Raw genomic sequence first — 20,473 nt, forward strand, 5'->3', positions numbered from 1 at the left:
AGAGCACTCGGTACCTACTTTCACAAGTAATCGCCATAAACACCACATGGGGTAATGGATAATCCACTGATAAGAGAATAGCATGACGCGCGTATCGATTATTCTAGCCACATTACACGGTCATTTAAATGCTGAAAAGGATGTATCTGGTAACTTTCCAGTCGTCAAACTGTGAAGTTCATCGTCCAATCGGTTACGCGAATGCTTATGAGGGCGGGGTTAACTATCGACCATTATTTTTGATTGACGTCGGGCATGAAGTATAGGTAAGAGTTTATGGCAGCTTGATTAGCAAGAAGTTGTACCATTTGAGTAATATAAAACCGGTAATTAGTACAGTAAAGAACATTAAAGACGGTTTCGGGCATCATCATCACACCTTTTTACAGTAAACAAGTGTTACCTATGACTCATAATTAATACGAGAAATTAATTGCAAGTGGTAAACAATTAATTATTATAGCGAGTAAGTTGTGCAAATGACTCCCGGTTACAATTATGTGATAACAATTTATTTAATTCCAGTACATGTATATTTCAACATGTCCATTTAAAGAACTGATTCACCTCGTTTTTCTGACATTTATTCGACACGTTATGCGCTTTAACAAATTTTCGTTGAATTAATTACGCACAATTGTAAATGTTTCGTCCGATAATCGATAGTTAGAAGACTGATGATGGCAACCGGCCTTATCCTCGTGGACAACGTGAATTTCATGCAAAATTCCGTCAAAACATTTATTCGACTCGTAAAGTGTTTAAACAAATTATCGTTGAATTTATAACGCAACGGTTAATATTTGTTGAAATCTCAAATGGGAATAATTAAATTTGTAATCCGAAACCCATTCCCGTAAGTCGATGTTAGCGCGTTTTTGATCCGAAACACACTTCCGAATATAAATGTTACCGCAACGTTAAATATTTTTGCTTCAAATTAGCAGTGCAAATTTATTTTGTGTCGAATCTTTCTCAATTAAAAAGAGTGCAAAAATTATGCAGCATGTACAACGTCGCGTCTATTGCATACAAATGGCGTGTATCGAGCGTTTTAACAAGCGCACAACAGGTCAGGGGATTGACGCATATTCAGAGGCAATATTTCATCAAATCTATAAATAGTCACTTAAAAAATGGCAAGGTTTGTGTTAAAGAAATAACTGAAAGCTTTTATCGTAAATATTTACCAGAAAGAGATTGATAAAAACGGAGTAAACTGATAAAAACGGAGTAAACGGGATTATCGGGTAATAAATAGAAACTTGAAAAAGTAAGTATACAGTAATAGAGTTGGGTTGAAACGGATGTATTGGGGAATCGTTCGAGTCGGGATTTTACTATCTGTGCGGAAAAGTTTTAAAACAATTAAACAATATAAAAAAATTTTTTTTAAATGACTGGGGGATTTTTTTGAAGAGTCATAGTGCACCAAATGACGTCTTTTGACGCTGTTTTTCTTTAAGTTATAACGCACCACAGAACGTGAATTGACACGTTTAATTTAAAATAAAAATCAACGTCAGGAGGGGACACCACTCCTGAACCCACCCCCGCTTGGCCCCGGGGCGCCTGAAAAAATTCCTGGGGAAGGCACTGTATACATATAGAGTAAATAACGTCTGTTAAACAAGAGTATATAATAGGGGAGTTGTTTCATTGCAACCACAAAATCCAATCATGGCTTCAGAATACGGCACGGCGAATCGAACAGACGATGCTACAGGCTGAAGAAGTACTAATAATAATTATTACTTACCTCATAATTATTTACGGTATACACATATTTTCAATGGTCTTCTATTGTTAATAACATTATATATTATAAACAAAGGACATAATTGTCACAAAACCAGGTTTTCATTGTGAAAAAAAAATCTGATAAAGGGAGAAAACTGAAACTGAACTTTTGAAATGAACAAACAAAATTAACCCCCTTTGTAAGTTTGTTTTTAAAAAAATCTATTTTTAGTCGTGGCGACCTTGACATTGGAGATATTGACGTGATTCTTTCGTGCGACACACCGTCCCATGATGGTGAACAAATGTGCCAAATGATTTTAAAATCTCACAATGAATGACATAGTTATGGCCAGGACAAGCTCATTTATGGCCATTTTTGACCTTTGAACTCAAAGTGTGACCTTGACCTTGGAGATATTAATGTAATTATTTCGCGCGACACACCGTCCAATGATGGTGAACAAATGTGCCAAATGATTTTAAAATCTGACAATGAACGACATAGTTATGGCCCGGACAAGCTTGTTCCGCCCCCCCGCCAGCCAGCCAGCCAGCCCGCCCGCATTCGCCAATCTAATAACCAGTTTTTTCCTTCGGAAAACCTGGTTAAAAATACAATAACTAAAAGGTTCTTTACGCATATGTCATAATTTTTGCTTATTCCAGGTTGGCTTATTCTTCTGAATGTCGTCACTAACGTTGAGCACACGTGGATTCATGTGGAAGCTGGAGAACTGGAGCGCCTATAGACAAACAGTTAGGACTAACAACGATGTTGAAGATATGCTTTTATTCAAAGAACAATTGATGTAATTCTGTTATATATATATATAGTCTCTATTAGCCTTGTTGTATTTAAACAAAAACGCTGTATTATTTTTTGCCGAAGCTTTCGACCTCACGGTCTTCATCAGCGGCCATTTTTTATTTTCAGATGTTTTATTATGAACGGAAATGACGTCGTGCATTTCCGGCGTCAACGTTGTTTACGCGCCCTTTTATTAATGTTTATTCTTGCACGTTGATGCCATATGGTCGGTATGTCCTTAGTTTTGACTTCCACAATTGTTCCATGGTTTTGCGGTACTCGTCCGACCCGCTGAGTTTTTCGAGTCCCATTATTTGGAAATCAACCATGGAATGTCCGTCGGTGTAGAAATGTTCAGCTACCGGGTCACTTAGTGTTTTTCCCAGGCCATTTTAGCTTGGCGAAATGCCACGCCGCCCTCCCGGATCGCCACGCTGCCCTTTTCAAAGGCAAATTTCGCCACGCGCCCTTTTTTCTATGGCAAATTTCGCCACGGGCCTTTATCGATAACATCTTTATAGCCTTACGATCTAACTTGGTCTGCAAAATCAGCCTCCTTGATTGTCTGTGACGCTCCGACTGTGCTTGATTTACTCAAGAGACGTCAACGTCTAATCGACTATATTTAATTGAGAAGATTTAATCTATAACAGTGCTCGATTTACAGGTAGGTCTTACTGAGTGCTCCAAAGCTGTGAATTAGTCATGCGTGAATAACCCCGTGTCAGTATCAATCGATAATGCCGGAGGCTATGTAATACCAAGCGCACTTTATGCTCGGCAATGTGTACTCCTCCACTATGTAATCATTACTTCGGAGACTTTTGATGAAAAACTCGATGTTATTCTCGTGGCAATTGTGCTTTGCATGCATTACTCAGTTATATAAAACATATATTTTTACGCATAATTACATTTAAATTCACAAACAAATTTATTCTTTATCGTTTTCGTCTTTAAGATAATTAGATCTAATTATTGAAATAATTACTGAGACGTATACCAATTTAACAAAATGCGAATCGCGTATACGATTTAACGTTGCTATGCGCATCTGCCGCTTACATCATTTGACATTTTATCAACATGGTGGACTATACGAATTAAATTGTGACTCTGCAATAATGGCAAATAACGTCGTAAACGATCGAATTAACGATGGAGATTATACATTAAGAAGGAATTAATGAAATGTCTGTAATAATCAATGATGCATAAAAATGTTTTAGATAGCAACAACATTATTAATTTATTTGTAATCTACTCGGTGGATGTATGTCACGGAAACGAGTGTTTGCATATTCTTAGAGATCAATTAACAATGTTATTTTAAACATCTGTCGAGATTGTTGTTAGAAAATGGGATAAGACAAACATGGTTTCATTTATATGTTAGTGGATCTGTGTATAATCAGATTCGTATGCATATATTGCTTTATTATGTTTGTCGTGCTGTACAGTTTATTGAAACAGCATGGAACTTAAATGTACATTGCAAGGTAAATATATTAATATAAATCATAGTAAGTTAAATACATCTATTACCATTAAATGTGCTTGTTTATATGTTATTTTTTCACAACTGCTTCTGATGCGATTCATGTTTCCCCGTAATTCAGGTATTCAGGGAACGCTTTTGCCCTTTTTTGCCTAAACTGCGCGCTAAAATGCCCTTTTTGAAAGTAATGTGCCATGCCCCTTTTCCCTCCTGGGAAAAACACTATCACTGTGCTGCGAACACGCGACAGATTCAATAGATGTCGCTGGTACAGAGTTCCGCCGGCAGGGGTTTTTATCTGATTTTGGGGAAAGGGCCTGGCCTTTTTTGAGGGGAAAAAAATCGCGCGAAACATCGAATTTTTGGGGAAAAAATCGTGCGAAAAGCTGGAATTTGGGGAAAATAAGGAAAGTCTAAAATAATCCATTTAACATATTTTACTGTTTTTAAAACAAATTCAAGGCAACAGATAATTTAATTATGCAAGATTTTTCTATTTTCTACAGTGGATCAGGTTAACTTATATATTTAAAGGTAAAAAAAAAAAAAAAAAAAAAAATTTTTTTTTTTTTTTTTTTTTTTAGGGGAAAATGAAATCTAGGGGAAAATTAACCAGCTGAGGGGAAAAAAAATCCGAGGGGAAAGGGCCGATTTTCGGCGGGTCCCAAAGAAGGAAAAAAAAACCTGGCCGGTCTCTCCCACATACACCAACCTGCGACAGCTATGACAGTTGACCGCGTACACAACATTGGATGATTTGCAATCAACATTGTTTCTGACGCTGTACTTCCTGCCGCTGGGATCTGTGAAATATTAAATATTTATTTTTGGTGTAATATTGTTTGGAAATAAATGTATGTGGTGCGTAAAGGTAAGTATATTATTGTACCGTTTATTGAGTAAATTTGTATTTAATTATGTTTTATATGCAAATATTTATGCTTGGTGTAATATTGTTTGGAAATAAATGTATGTGTTGTGTAAAGGTATGTATATTATTATACCATTTATTGAGTTGATTTGTTTTTGATTGCATCTTTATGTTTTATATGCAAATATTTATTTTTGGTGTAATATTGCTTGCAAATAAATGTGTGTTGTGTAAAGGTAAGTATATTATTATACCGTTTATTGAGTAGATTTGTATTTGATTGTATCTTTTTGTTTTATATGCAATTTTTTGTGTGTGTAATATTGCTTGCAAATAAATGTATGTGTTGTGTAAAGGTAAGTATATCAGGGGACAAAAATATTCATAAACTGCACTCGTCCTGCAGGACGAGTGCATTAAAATTTTCACTTGTCCAGCAAACACACGCACTTGTCCTTCAAATATGTGTGAAATAAAGATTGCAAAGGGCTGATATGACTTATAAAATTTCCTAAAGTATATCACTGCTAAGCAGTGAAATAAGTTACTTTATTTATGAGGAACACAAAATAAATAATTTTTTCTAATGCTCGCGTGCTTTCCGTTTCGGACGTTTGAACATCGCCCCCGCCCCCTTTTAAGAACGCTCGCATGTCAGACATTTTTCAAACGAAATTCAGACTGGTTTAAATCTGGTTTAAAACCGTACTTCGCGCTTAAATAATTCTTTAAAAGTCAATACTAACAGTGACTGCAGTCGCATGGTTCCCTGTCAACATGTACGCGCAAAGCTTACACCAAAAAGCCAATATTTACTCGGGACACAAGTCTCGCATAACAACGCGCACCTGCTGTATAAAATTTACAATTACAATTTCCGGTTCATTCGCATTCTACTTTCGAAATAGATATGCTTTTAGAAAATGATTTTATTAAATGGAAAATAGTCTTACTGGTCAGAAAATTTATTTTTTAACATTAGCTTCTTTTCACTCGTCCTGTAGAACGAGAGCTTTAGGGAAATTCACTCGTCCTTTCAAGATTTCACTTGTCAATACGAGCGGACGAGTGGAATTTTTGTCCCCTGTATATTATTATACCGTTCATTAAGGAGATTTTTATGTTAATGTATTGTGTAATATTGTGTTGAATTTGAATTAATGGTTTTTGTGAATCATAATCAACATTGTATAATGTCATTTTATTGCATGTGTATACTAACTAAATACTTCAATGTATCGTATTTATCAGAAAAGAAAAAAAACATGTTGATTGATAACAGAAGAAAGGTGTCAATCAAAGGTGCTAAAGTTTCCCGGTATTATTCACACCTATATATTACCATTGTGACGAACCCTCTACCCGTTTTCTACAGAAAATTCAATGTGACGAAACCTCCGTAAACCGTTTAAAGATGTCCCATTGATCAGCTGCAGAGAAAGGCAGTTGTGTTTATGAAGGGGTGCATATGGACTCCCAGTGGTGTTATGGAGTGAGTACTCATGATCTCAAAGTGTGTAACAATGTTTTACATGCTACTTAAAAAGATTCAAATACAAATGTGACTTAACATTCAGTATATATCTATATGAAAAGTAATGCACGGGAACGACGATATGTGTTACGACTACGAGTCCAGTGGTAAATCGAAAGTTCGCAAGGAAATTTGATGATTGAAAACTCTGCCTCTGGTGATTGTTAGCATTGTTATGTCATAAGTCTGCATTACCCTTATTGAATACATGATAATTATGTAGACAATAATCACAAAATGAACTGAATTTAGTGTTCGTCTAAACAAAAGAACAACACGAATCAATACTTTGAAAAACCCTGCGTCCGCCATCGTGAAAATTTGCCGGAAGTGTCCCACAATTCTTAAACCACGTGTTTTGCTGCAAACCACTGATATTTTAAAAACGTACGTGGAGCACGTTTTGCATGTATATCTTGCTTTCACAATTTTCACTCAACAGGTCAAGTGTGCCAATCGAATAAGGCAAACACGGTCAAAAAATTCAATTGGAACAATTATATTATATTTCATTTTCAAAAAGGCCAATTGTTGAACAAGATAACTAATCGCTTTCATGTTATATCGTATACCCATCGTTTCAATGTGTTTTATTATGGTGTTTAACCTTCTGGAAATATGCAGCACTTGTTTAGAGGCGTTAGACATAGTTCAGTAGTGGTCATTCATCAACACCTGCCTCAGGAAGATCCTCAAGATCCGCTGGCCAAACAAGATCTCCAACGAAGAATTATGGAGAAGAACAGAACAGCAGCCAGTTGAAAAAGACATCCTTCAGAGACGTTGGCGGTGGATAGGCCACACCCTTCGCAAGCCTGCATCCAATTCGAAAATGCAATCTCTCACATGGAACCCATAAGGGAAAAGGAAGAGAGGGCGGCCTAGAAACACCTGGCACCGTGCCTTGTATGCAGATGCTAAACAGATGGGCCACACATGGGAGCAGCGTGAGAGACTCGCCCAGAACCCAGATGCCTGGAAGAAGCTGGTTGGCGGCCCAGATGGGACCACAGGCGAAGATATAACGATGATGAGTGGTCATTCCCTTTATTTAGAAAAAAAGCCAAATTGACTAACGACTGCTTGTTTATTTCCACGATGTACAGATTATCGAAAGAACAAGATCTCCAACGAAGAATTATGGAGAAGAACAGAACAGCAGCCAGTTGAAAAAGACATCCTTCAGAGACGTTGGCGGTGGATAGGCCACACCCTTCGCAAGCCTGCATCCAATACGAAAATGCAATCTCTCACATGGAACCCATAAGGGAAAAGGAAGAGAGGGCGGCCTAGAAACACCTGGCACCGTGCCTTGTATGCAGATGCTAAACAGATGGGCCACACATGGGAGCAGCGTGAGAGACTCGCCCAGAACCTAGATGCCTGGAAGAAGCTGGTTGGCGGCCCAGATGGGACCACAGGCGAAGATATAACGATGATGAGTGGTCATTCCCTTTATTTAGAAAAAAAGCCTAATTGACTAACGACTGCTTGTTTATTTCCACGATGTACAGATTATCGAAAGAAATTGGGATCAACAGTGAGCTTAGAAAGCTAGCGTAAATAGACCCCAGTAAAAAAAAAAAAATTTGACATGACAGTTGTGTACGACATAGTTCATGGCAATCAATTACGTTCAGGGCAATGCGTTGTCGGAAGACTTATTGTTCATGGTGGCATTTTAAACACATTTTATGCCGAAATGACAGTAACGTCTGTATAAATTGTTCACAATGGACTACAAATATATTATGCGAATCTAAAAGGTATGGTAGTTTTCTAATATTATAAAATGTTCCGTTACAAAACAAGTTTATCAATAAAGAGTCATTGTGTTTTGTTTTGTTTTTCAAATGGTTATTATATTAAGATTTAATATAAGAAAGTGGTTCTTATATAGGTAGCGCACTAAGCAATGTACTGAAGTCAGCCACTTTCTCCCCATAGCAAATATAGACATGCACATTTCTTTTGATATTTTCACATTCTCACAACATGCGCAGGGTTGCATTCGCCCCCAAGACGTTTCCGCCCTGGTCGTTTCGCACCTGGTCGTTTCGCCCCCATACTAGCGGAACACTAGTTGAGTAGTTTAATTGGTGACCATTATATAATTTTTAATAAGAGGATATTTATCACGTCGATGATTAAACTTATAATCTAGACACTAGAGTAGTAACAAAAAACTAAAAAGAAATAATTTTTCTGACCTATTTATTCATTTGACATACAATAACGTAGAATAACAGTGTAAAACAACGTGATGAACACATACGATATTTCAGTAGTTTAGTTACCTAAAACGACAATGAAAGCATTCTTTATTTATATATTTTATGAAGTACATAAACACAACAGCGTATAAGCAATGAAAGCATTCTTTATTTATATATTTTATGAAGTACATAAACACAACAGCGTATAAGCAACACAAAGAAAAGTCCGTAGAGTCTATTTGTTTATTTATTTGGCATAAAATAACGTAGAATAATAGTGTAAAACATCGCGATGAACACATACGATAATTCAGTAGTTTAGTTACCTAAAACGACAATGAAAGCATTCTTTATTTATATATTTTATAAAGTACATTAACATAACAGCGTATGACAACACGAAGAAATGTCCGTAGAGTCTATTTGTTTATTTATTTGGCATAAAATAACAATTTAAAACAACGCGATGAACACATTCGATATTTCAGTAGTTTTCCGCAGGCACGCAGGTAGGTGAGTTCGACAGCGTACATTACTCCATGTCTGGCGGTCCGTATAGTTTTCTGCAAGCACGCAGGTAGTGATGGATTATATAATAACTTTTTTTTAATAAGTAAATGTATATCGTTTTATTAGTAAATCAAGTACATAATAGAACAAGTTGAGTTATCATTTCATTATTAATAAATAAATAATAATAATAACCCTAAAAAACGACATTTTATAAAATAATTTTTACTGTGAAGCGAATACACGACGATCTTTATCTGATAGTTAAAATAACATTACGCAACAACATCGGATTAGCGGCAATGTTCTAACAGATAAGCTGTCCGCATTGAATGGCATGTTTATAACACCTGTTCAGACTGTTAATCAAATATCCATTTAGGGAGCACTTTAAAAGAAAACTGATTTGTTTATTTATTGACAATCGAAGGCGGGTGTCAATAATTGATTGTTGCCCAAGCACCACTTTGTGCGTAAGCTGTCAAGTTAATAAATGGAAATTATCGCAGTTAAGATGTTTAATTTTGTCTTACGACTTTAACATTATAATATGTCATCATTTTCTTAATATTATTTCCATTTACAAAGTCATTTTTAATTGAATTTAATAAATTGTTTAATACTAATAGAATATCACGCATACAAGAAACCAAATGCTTTATTTCTATACATTGTATTGTATTAAATATGAAATTGCACTACATGAATATTTTTTGAATATAATAGTACAGAACACATAGTTTATTCGAGTATACATAGCACACAATAATAAATTACAGCAAAGCACATTTATAAACTGAATGAGTCGTAATTATTTACATTACAATATATAGCAGCACTGTTATTTTTTTTAATACGGATCTCCAAATGTTTTCACATTTCGTTTTCTACAAAAGGTAAGCGCTATACCTACCATAACTAACACCTGTTTTATCACATTTACATAATGAGGGAATGAAATACATTGTTAATTTAAGACTAATGCTTCAGGGTACTTTCTTTGATGATTATATAATGGTCACCAATTAAACTACTCAACACCTAGTGTTCCGCTAATATGGGGGCGAAACGACCAGATGCGAATCGACCAGGGCGGAAACGTCTTGGGGGCGAAACATCCGAGGACCCATTTTACATATCTCCGATAAAAATGGTTGCTTTGCGCTTAAGAAACAATCTATTGGTTGACGGCACGTCAGATGTGTTCTCGAAAGGGATTTATATGATAAGAATCACTGGCTGCTGATTGATCTGTTACTCATTTATTTATATAGTAGTATCTGACCTTTCATTCGCACAACTCTGTAAGCGGGAAAGATCGTCTCCCTTGGATCGTAGAAATCTATTGACCAATCAAATTAAGGGTTGCCTAAAAAAACTGTAAAATGTCGGGCGGAAGAACAATTGATACACGAAGCGAGTTAAATGAACTGGTCCGAAGAAGATCGGAAATAGCTGTATGATAAGATTTGTTTTTATTTTAAATCATGGTAATGCTGTTCAAAATTATATGTATTTGATCGTTTTTCATGTTTGAAGTGTGTTTTCATATCCAAAATGGCGAATGTAATTGCAATGACGTCACAGTATTTCCGGATTTCCCCATTCGGGAATTCCCAAACAAATTTCACCAACATGCAGATTGTCAATTACACTTCGTGATTCGTGAAATGTCACAAACTAATATAATATGATTATAGGCTACCTAATTTACGGGCAAAAGCTTTTTCATTTTTTTTGATAACCATGTATTTTTAATAAATATATGGACATGATTGTGTTCAAAATATTATAATTGTTGCAATAATTAAGTAATGCATAAAAAAAATCAATCTTAAAACGAGTTACATGTTCCTAGCTTTAAGATCTAGCATCTTATATATTTATTTTTTTCAAGCCACAGGAATTTCAAGCTGATTCGGTGGCTGTGGAATAGTGGATGGGGTGTCTGCTAACTGGCTTAGTCACTGGGAGGTGTCTGTATTGATCCCTTAAGTGGGTGCATTCTTAATTGGGCCTTTTCACAGATTTTGAAGTTTGTCATTAAATGCTTTATATTGATAAATGTAAACATTGGATCTTAAAAGCTCCAGTAAAAAATCAAGAATAAAATAAAAAAAAGGAAAAAAAAGTAGCCGGTACCAGGGCTTGAACCAGTGACCCCGCGAGTCCTGGAGTAAGTCTGAAGGAAAAACGCATTAGCCCTCTCGGCTATTCCGCCTAGTTTACACAGTTTAAGTATTTTACACCTTATATAAGCAATCTTCGTAGTTTCGTAAATTTAAACAACAACAACAGAACTCGCCAAATTATTCAATCGTTTCGCGTTGCAACGCTTGATAATTTTTAGGTTTTCAGATCATCAAAAGATACATATAATGGCTATATTGGACTATGGTAAATGTTCAGTAATACTGTTTCCTCACAAATATCATTCAGTGCTCCAGCTAGGATTTGAAAAGGGCAGGGGGGCTTTTTTGTCAAAAAGGCACTTTCGACGCGCAGTATTTTGTGAAAAGGGCACTTTTGACGCGAAATATTTTGTGAAAAGGGCACGTTCGAGCGCGCGGGTGTTTCTGGAATGCTTCCTATTGCATGTTAATTTATATGTTATAAATAATTGTATTATTCCCATTATTATTAAACCATTCAAATATAATGTCTACAATGAGGATTAAACTAATTACAATGTAATAAAAGAATTATGAATTATCATATGTAAAAAAAAAAAAAAATTTTTTTTTTTTTTTTTTTGAGGGGGAGGGGGGGCAGGGCGAAGGTTCGGGGGGGGGGGGGGGGGGGGGGGGGGGGGGGGGGGGGGCAGGGCGGAGGTTCGGGAGGGCAGGGAGCGGCGCCCTTCGATTTAGGCCTAGCTGGAGCACTGATCATTACTAAAACGAAAATTTGCGAATCTGAAACAACTTTTTTCAATTTTATCAATTTACCAAACCCTGAAAAGATCCCATTAAAATAACCCTAAAGATATACTATGGTGTACCATTTGGGTTGAAAGTCAAGAAGACCTACAAGGTAAAAAGAGAAATGTACGGCGACGTACAATAATTGTACGTCAACATACACATATAAAATACACTTTGAAGTATATATTTGTACGTCAAAGTACAATTTGTAATTCGTCATACATGTTTGTACTTCGACGTACACATTTTCTGAACAGTCAATCAAAAAACTTGTCTGTTGAGCTGCTTTTCCTTCAGATTTATTCAAAATAAATGTTTACAGTCTCTTTTAATTGAGGACAAAATGAATAAAAATATCAGAATGGCAAAAAAAAACACAGAGAAGTTTCAAGTATTTAATGCATTGAAATAGATTATATACAAATTTGAAGAAGATTCAATTGTTACCTTTTTAAAATAAAAATTATTCAGCATATTGTTAGTATTTATTAATCATGCGTGGCGGAGTATCACGACCGTCCAGCACATTACTGTGTAGGAAATTCCTAACGGTAACCAAACAGTTACCAAAAATTAACGGGATAAATAATGTATAATAACCTCTCTGTTGGTCGTATTTTGTGATAACCATAACTTGCATAAGTCAGAGGTTAATTCCGCCCCGCCAGGTCAATAAATACGCACAATATCTATGAGTTAGCGGTCGATAGTCGCATAATTTGGTATAAATTATAATAATAATAATGTTTAATAAATACGCAATATATCTATGAGTAAGCGGTCGATAGTCGCATAATTTGGTATAAATAATAATAATAATAATGTTCAAAGTCAAATATCTCTAAAAGAATCAGATGTAAGGTGTCTTCTGATTGGCTAACACTCAAGGGTCGGTAAAAAATTGTACGTCGAAGTACATTTCTCGTTCTACCTAGTAGGTCTTGTAGACTTTCGACGTCATATAGACACTAAGTACTGGTCCTACCCAGGAAACAGTTTGTTTCATCAAATGTCTGAATTCAACTCGACAGTTTGCTAAAGCAGTTGCATTTAGCATACTGTACACTGATTTAACATAATCAAAATCATGTGATGTGTCAAATCAATTTTGATTGACAAATTTGACAGGATTTTTTTTTTTAATCCAATAAGTTTTAGACTGTCAAATAACACACACTACGTATTGAAAGCCATGTCTGGAGCTTTCGTCTGTATACCACTGACTTCATCAGAAGAATGATTTCTACTGTTGGGAAACGCTTACAACGCTAATTGTCTTCTTATTTATTATCAATGTATAATTATGTGTAACAGCATAACATTAACAACATACTTGTTTCGCAATTTAAATATTTAATAAATACAGGTATTTTGCAGGTTTCTAATTTTCTTTCGCAAACTATTGTTGAATAGTTTAAATTTTGTCGCCACTAAAAAACTAGCCTTTTTGTAGAAATTCTTAAATCACAGTCTAAACTGCATACACTTAGCTCTATAGTTACAAATTGAATGCAAATATTAGAATGCATCATGTTATATTATCCATATTTTTTTATTTAAACTTTCAAATTACACATAACACAGTACATACCGGTATATAAAAAGGTATGTGGTATTGTGTGGAGATACAAAACACTTTACATCATTTATTTGCACATAAAATAATAGTTACAAAATAAGTACAGTCCAACCTGTCAATAAAGACCACTCAAGGGATTTGATCGTTGTGGTCTTTGTTCACAGGTGGTCTTTATTCGCAGGGTCGATCAAAACTTTGCAAAATATGCTAGTAGTTTTTTAACAGGTACCTTATCTATGTATGTGCTCTATTGTTTAAATGTTTGAATACTTATGCATGTATAATGAAATAAAGGATTGAAAACACAGTTTTGTTTTACATTTGTATATTTATTACAAGTTGTGTTTCTATTCCCTTATGTTTTTATTATTTATTTAATTTATCATACACTGTATAAATAACTATTGACATACATGTATACGCACATGCACATGTAATTCTACAAAGTACAAAATTCACATAACATAGCAAACATTTATACATGAAATACATGAATCACTACTACACAACCAGTAAAGTTGACAATAATGGACAATAAATGACATCTGATATTTATATAAGACTGAAAACATCGTCAACAAACCACTTATGCACTAAGTCATTCACTGACGCGAATTCCGACTCACGCTTAAGGCGTTTACTTTCACAGTTTACGTTCTCTTCGAATTCGTCCATAATCTCATGTTTGCGCTTTAAAATGCTCTGAATTTGAGTTTTTCCTACACCAAGATCACTAGCCACTCGTCTACAACTGTGTCCTTTATCTAACAAACTAATGACCTTAACGCGTTCTTGCAACGTCAAGAACTCACGCTTGGAAGCCATGATGGTTAACTTGAACTGACAATTAACTTTTCTATAATCTATGAACGTCTTATTACGGAGAAATTTAAGAAGAGAATGACTATCCAAATGTTTGTCTTTAATAGGCATCGTAAATGATTTGAAACCGTTAATTTCCTTAATGAGTTTATGAAAGCCCCAATTTTGTCTTTGATATTTTCGGCAATTAGTACATTTATCGCGAGTCACTTAAATACAAAGGCAAATTTTTACACTTTTGACAAACTGTCAAATGCATAAAAGAAGCAGACGACTATCAATTAGCAATGCATGTTAAATAAACAAACAACTGCTATCGAGTGCAATAAACTGTCACTTGCCAAAATCTCCATAGCGACCGACGAGTCCACTAGTAAGATGTGTATCACGTGACTACGCAGCGTCCTTGCGGTCATTTTGTTTTTTGAAAGGTGCGAAATCGCTGATTTTTATGATTGCAGTGGTCGTTGTAAGCTATCAAAATGGAGATTTGGGAATGTAAAAGGGTGGTCGTTGGTCTTTGTTCACAGGTGGGCTTTATTCGCAGGTGCAATATATAGTGAAATCGTTCGGGAGGAAATCGGTGTGGTCGTTATTGACTGTTGGTCGCTATTAACAGGCGGTCGCTAGGGCAGGTTGGACTGTAATACTAAAACACTGTCATCAACCTACAGTACAAGAATATTTACGTCTATGAAATTACAAAGTGGTGTTATTTTATTACCTTTTACAAAATTAACAATGCTGGTTTTGTACTAGCCATAAGACATTTTTATTTTATGCTTTCCGGTGGTTTATAGAGAAATATCAGTGAATTAAAACTGATAATTTCGCTGTTTCAAACAATGAAAATTATCAGTGAAATTTATCGATAATTTTCATTGTTTACTGTGAAATGACGTCATTTTTTTGACGAAATGACGTCATTATTTCAGCGAAATTCTTTGGTTAAACTCTTTAACAATGTATATAAACTGTGAAACAAAGCATAAAATAAAAAGAAAATTTGTTGGATTTGGTGGAATATCGATTTTAATTCACTTTCGATCATAAAAAATATATATTTTCAAATATTATTTTTTATGATCACTCGTGAATTAAAATCGATAATCCACCGAATCCAACAAATATCCTCTTTATCATGGATTAACAAGTAACAACCAATTTATTAATTACACAATAGAAAGGAAATCATATTAACCCTTTGCATGCTGGGAAATTTGTCGTCTGCTAAAATGTCGTCTGCAGAATTTCTAAAATTAGCATTTTCTTCGATTTTTTTCAAAGAATACTATCAGAATAGCAAACAGTTTGGATCCTGATGAGACGCCACGTTCTGTGGCGTCTCATCTGGATCCAAACTGTTTGCAAAGGCCTTTAAAATTCAGCTCCAGCGCTTTAAGGGTTAATTGCATTATGCATTTACTAAACAAGCTATTTGCTACTGTTTAGAATTTCACTATCTTACTAAAAATGATCACAACAGGTACTTCGTGCTTTTACATACTTGTGGTAAGTTTTGTATTACTAGTTTGACATTTATTGGCAGTCACTTGCCGATATACAGACTAAATTTGCATGGGAGCTTTCATATTTTTTCAGCATAATTGCCTTCAGATTGTTAATTTAACAAACCTTTGACATTGTTTGCACATCTGATCTCAGGCTTTTTCCGCTCCATTTTGGGAAAACGCCACACTGGAATTTTGGGAATTTCGCGTCGTGAAAACCCCCATTTTGGGAAAAAAATTAATCGCAAAATTGGCTCAATTGGGAAAAATTATCGCATGTAAATTATTTAAAACAGTGTTCCTTATATTTCAAAGAAGCCGTTAACTGGTAAATAACGACTATTTTGATAACTTATTATTAAAATTTTACAAAATATTATGAACATGTGTGATTAGTGCAGGTTTTTTAATCTGAATTTGGGGAAAAGGCTTGACCTTTTTGAGGTGAAAAAAATCGCGGGAAGCGCCGGATTTTGAGGATAAAAAGTTAAGTCTTAAATAATCATTAACATATTTTACAGTTCTTAAAACAAATTCAAGGCAACAGATAATTTAATTATGCAATACTTTCTATTTTCTACACCAGATCAGGTCAACTTATATATTTAAAGGGTAAAAAAAAAAAAAAAAATTTTTTTTTTTTTTTTTTTTTTTGAATTGGGAATTTTTTTTTCAATTGGGAAAAAAACAACCAGATTTGCATTGGGAATGGGGCCGAATTTCGGACCCGTGGCATAGGGCGGAAAAAGCCTGGATCTTATTATACCATAGCTGATTTTTGTTTATAGATAGACAGATATAGACTTTTCAAAGTTCTATAAAAGTTCACACATGTTCCATCAAAGTAAACCAACAGAACCAATAAAGATCACCACAGATAATAACTGTGTGTATAGCTTGGAAATTTTGATAGTTCAGGAATCCCTCCTTTGTTGATTTCTGTAAACCAAAACTGTCAGTTTTGCTGGATAGAATGGCCTGTGTGATGCCCAGCTCTTGCCTTGGCAGAACAGCTTCCTAAAACGGAAAACCAACAAATATTTAAAGATTTAATCAATAATGCAGACAATTTATAAATGTTTTTTGTTGATTTCGAATCTGAAAGATTTTTTATGTAAGATTGTGGTACGAAAATCCAACGGTATCGGATTTTGTGGTTTTAGGCCTAAACTTATTATAGTGATATGTAACCTTTCGGGATATCGGTAAAGTGCGAGCAGGCAAGGTGTAAATACGTTTAAAATTTAAGCTAAAAGACTAAAAAGTCAGATCGGAATATCTTTAAATTTTGTGAATAAGTGTGTTTCTGATGGATAACAAAGACAACTTACCAGAATATTGCTCATGATCACACGTAAAACTTCTTTCTGAAAGTGAATGGAAAATGCGTCACGAATTCTGAGTCAATTTCTGACAAATAAACAGTAGGGTGTCGTTATTGAAATATCCGCGATAATACTGGAAGAATAGAGATGCCAACTATAATGCTTAAAACAAATATGTTTTTAACAAGCATTTGTGATTTGTCAGGATAATAATAACAATAAGATATTGAAAATATCATCAAAGCAAATAAGTTCGACAGTAATCTGAGATTCGGCAATATATTTAAGACGGGTTATGTTCACGAAAATTGTGTTTGGTAAAGACTGTCACTATATGTAGTGAACCAGTCTTCGGCTTATACCCACTGAAGATGAGTATTCAGGGGAGATAATTGAGTAATGACTTATTTCTGGAATGGTTGCGAAGAAAAACAAATAATGCAAGAATATTTAGTGTGATTCGCAACACAATTATGATGTCATTGATATAATTTTTCGTGAGGTATGTATTTACATGTGATTTAGCATATGTCAAAGTGTTTTTGATTTGTTCAAGGTCATAAATAGCATCGCGAAAATATATGTCGCGTGGCAAATTTTTTTGAGACCCATCCCTATGTGGTAATCTTATGTAATTTTATGGCTAAATTTATGGCTACATGTGTATGTATGAACGGTCAACGCCCGCTTTGCGGGCTTTTGCCCGTATTAAGCACGGACTTGATTTAAGAAAATCCATTGTCATTTGAGTACAAGCTTGTGAAGTACATTGTTGGTTTAATGCAAAATGATAAGTAATATACAAACTTGACATAAATTATATAATGTGAAAATTACTGAGCTCAGGCTGGGGATTGAACCCACGACCTCCGGAGTGGTAGTCAGACACTTTAACCACGTCGCTAAAGAGCTAGCCCAACAGCAAGGCTGTTGGAAGTGACCTTATTTCACTACAAAGCTAAATTTGTAAGCCTTGTTTTGGAAATATGAAATCAGATACAAAGCAATCTTTATTGTGTCATACTTAGTTATGCAAAAACATGTTTCCCGGGGACTCACTGAAAATCATGGGAAAATGAAAGTGAATTTCTGTTACTAACACTGCCTTTGGATGAAACTGATTGTCTTTATTATCCACATGATTTTTGAAAAGCGTGGGGATATTGTGGTTATCTCCGGCGTCTGTCCGTCCTGACCACTATCTCCTCCTACACTATAAGCACAAGAACCTTGAAACTTACACACATGGTAGCTATGAGCATATGTGCGACCCTGCACTATTTGAAATTTTGATCTGACCCCTGGGTCGAAAGTTATGGGGGTTGGGGTGGGGCCGGGTCAGAGATTTTCCTGTGACTGCGATTCAAAAAAGGCTCATAACTACCGTGTCCATTCAGAAATTGCTTTCATATTTGGTATGCATGTGTATCTGGACAACACCTTTCCCTGCGCATAAAATTTTTGAACCCTGTGACCTTGAACTTGGGGTCAGTTTTCAGGTTTCGAAATCTGCAACCGTGATTCGAAAAAGGCTCGTAACTACTGTGTCTCTTCAGATATTGCTTTCATATTTGGTATGCATGTGTATCTGGACAACACCTTTCCATGCGCATACAATTTTTGACCACTGTGACCTTGACCTTGAACTTAAGATCAGCATTCAGGTTTCGAAATCTGCGACCGTGATTCGAAAAAGGCTCATACCTGCTGTGTGCTTTCAGATATTGCATGTGTATCTGGACATCTATTTTTTGAAAAAAAATTATGAGCTATTGTCATCACCTTGGCATCGGCGTCGGCGTCAGCGTTGGCGTCCGGTTAAGTTTTGCGTTTAGGTCCACTTTACTCAGAAAGTATCAATGCTATTGCATTCAAACTTGGTACACTTACTTACTATCATGAGGGGACTGTGCAGGCAAAGTTAGATAACTCTGGCGTGCATTTTGACAGAATTATGTGCCCTTTTTATACTTAGAAAATTGAAAATTTTGGTTAAGTTTTGCGTTTAGGTCCACTTTTCTCAGTAAGTATCAATGCTATTGCATTCAAACTTGGTACACTTACTTACTATCATGAGGGGACTGGGCAGGCAAAGTTAGATAACTCTGGCGTGCATTTTGACAGAATTATGTGCCCTTTTTATACTTAGAAAATTGAAAATTTTGGTTAAGTTTTGTGTTTAGGTCCATTTTATTCCTTAAGCATCAAAGCTATTGCTTTCATACTTGCAACACTAACTAACTATCATAAGGGGACTGTGCAGGCAAAGTAATGTAACTCTGACTGGCATTTTGACAGAATTATGTGCACTTTTTATACTTAGAAAATTGAAAATTTGATTAAGTTTTGTGTTTAGGTCCACTTTATTCCTACAGTATCAAAGCTATTGCTTTCATACTTGCAACACTTATGAACTATCATAAGGGGACCGTGCAGGCAAAGTTATGTAACTCTGACTGGCATTTGGACGGAATTATGGGCCCTTTATACTTAGAAAATTGAAAATTTGGTTAAGATTTATGTTTTGGTCCACTTTACCTCTAAAGTATCATAGATATTGCTTTCATACTTGGAACACTCACAAACTATCATAAGGGTACAGTAAAAGGACAAGTTGCATAACTCTGGTTGTCATTGTTACGGAATTATGGCCCTTTTTTGACTTAGTAACTTTTAATATATGGTTAAATTTTGTGTTTCGATCCACTTTACTTCTTAAGTATCAAGGCTATTGCTTTCAAACTTCAAATACTTTCATGCTATCATGAGGTTACTGTACCTGGCAAGTTGAATTTTACCTTGACCTTTGAATGACCTTGACTCTCAAGGTCAAATTATAAAATTTTGCTAAAATTGCCATAACTTCTTTATTTATGATTAGATTTGATTGATACTTTGACGAAACTACTCTTACCTGACATACCACAATAGACTCCACCCAAACCATCCCCCGTGCCCTCCCCCCCTCCCCTCCCTCCTCCCCCCCCCTAATTTTTTTTTTTTTTTTTTTTTTGTTAAGATCATCTCACAAATGACCACCACACCCTCACACTATACCCCCACCCCACCCCCCCCCACCCCACACCCCCCCAATTTTTTTTTGTTGATTTTTTTTTTTTTTTTTTAAGATCATCT

At 35.3% G+C, this 20,473-nt stretch overlaps 2 protein-coding genes across 2 annotated transcripts in view; one reads left to right on the top strand and one right to left on the bottom strand.

Moving 5' to 3' along the window:
- Nucleotides 1–6,801, bottom strand: part of LOC127851372 (serine/arginine repetitive matrix protein 1-like) — a 45,583-nt gene extending 38,782 nt beyond the window's left edge. Inside the window, exon 1 of the mRNA XM_052385105.1 lies at nt 6,743–6,801. Coding sequence (XP_052241065.1) covers nt 6,743–6,766 — 24 coding nt within the window. The 5' untranslated portion in view covers nt 6,767–6,801. The remainder of the gene's footprint in view (nt 1–6,742) is intronic.
- A 3,696-nt stretch (nt 6,802–10,497) lies between these two features.
- The window catches only part of LOC127851378 (chromatin modification-related protein MEAF6-like), a 39,217-nt gene continuing 29,241 nt past the window's right edge, over nt 10,498–20,473 (top strand). Inside the window, exon 1 of the mRNA XM_052385120.1 lies at nt 10,498–10,637. Within this exon, the coding sequence (XP_052241080.1) occupies nt 10,566–10,637 (72 nt within the window). The 5' untranslated portion in view covers nt 10,498–10,565. The remainder of the gene's footprint in view (nt 10,638–20,473) is intronic.

The sequence above is a fragment of the Dreissena polymorpha genome, chromosome 11 (assembly GCF_020536995.1).
Source record: "Dreissena polymorpha isolate Duluth1 chromosome 11, UMN_Dpol_1.0, whole genome shotgun sequence".
In the NCBI taxonomy this organism is placed as follows: domain Eukaryota; kingdom Metazoa; phylum Mollusca; class Bivalvia; order Myida; family Dreissenidae; genus Dreissena; species Dreissena polymorpha.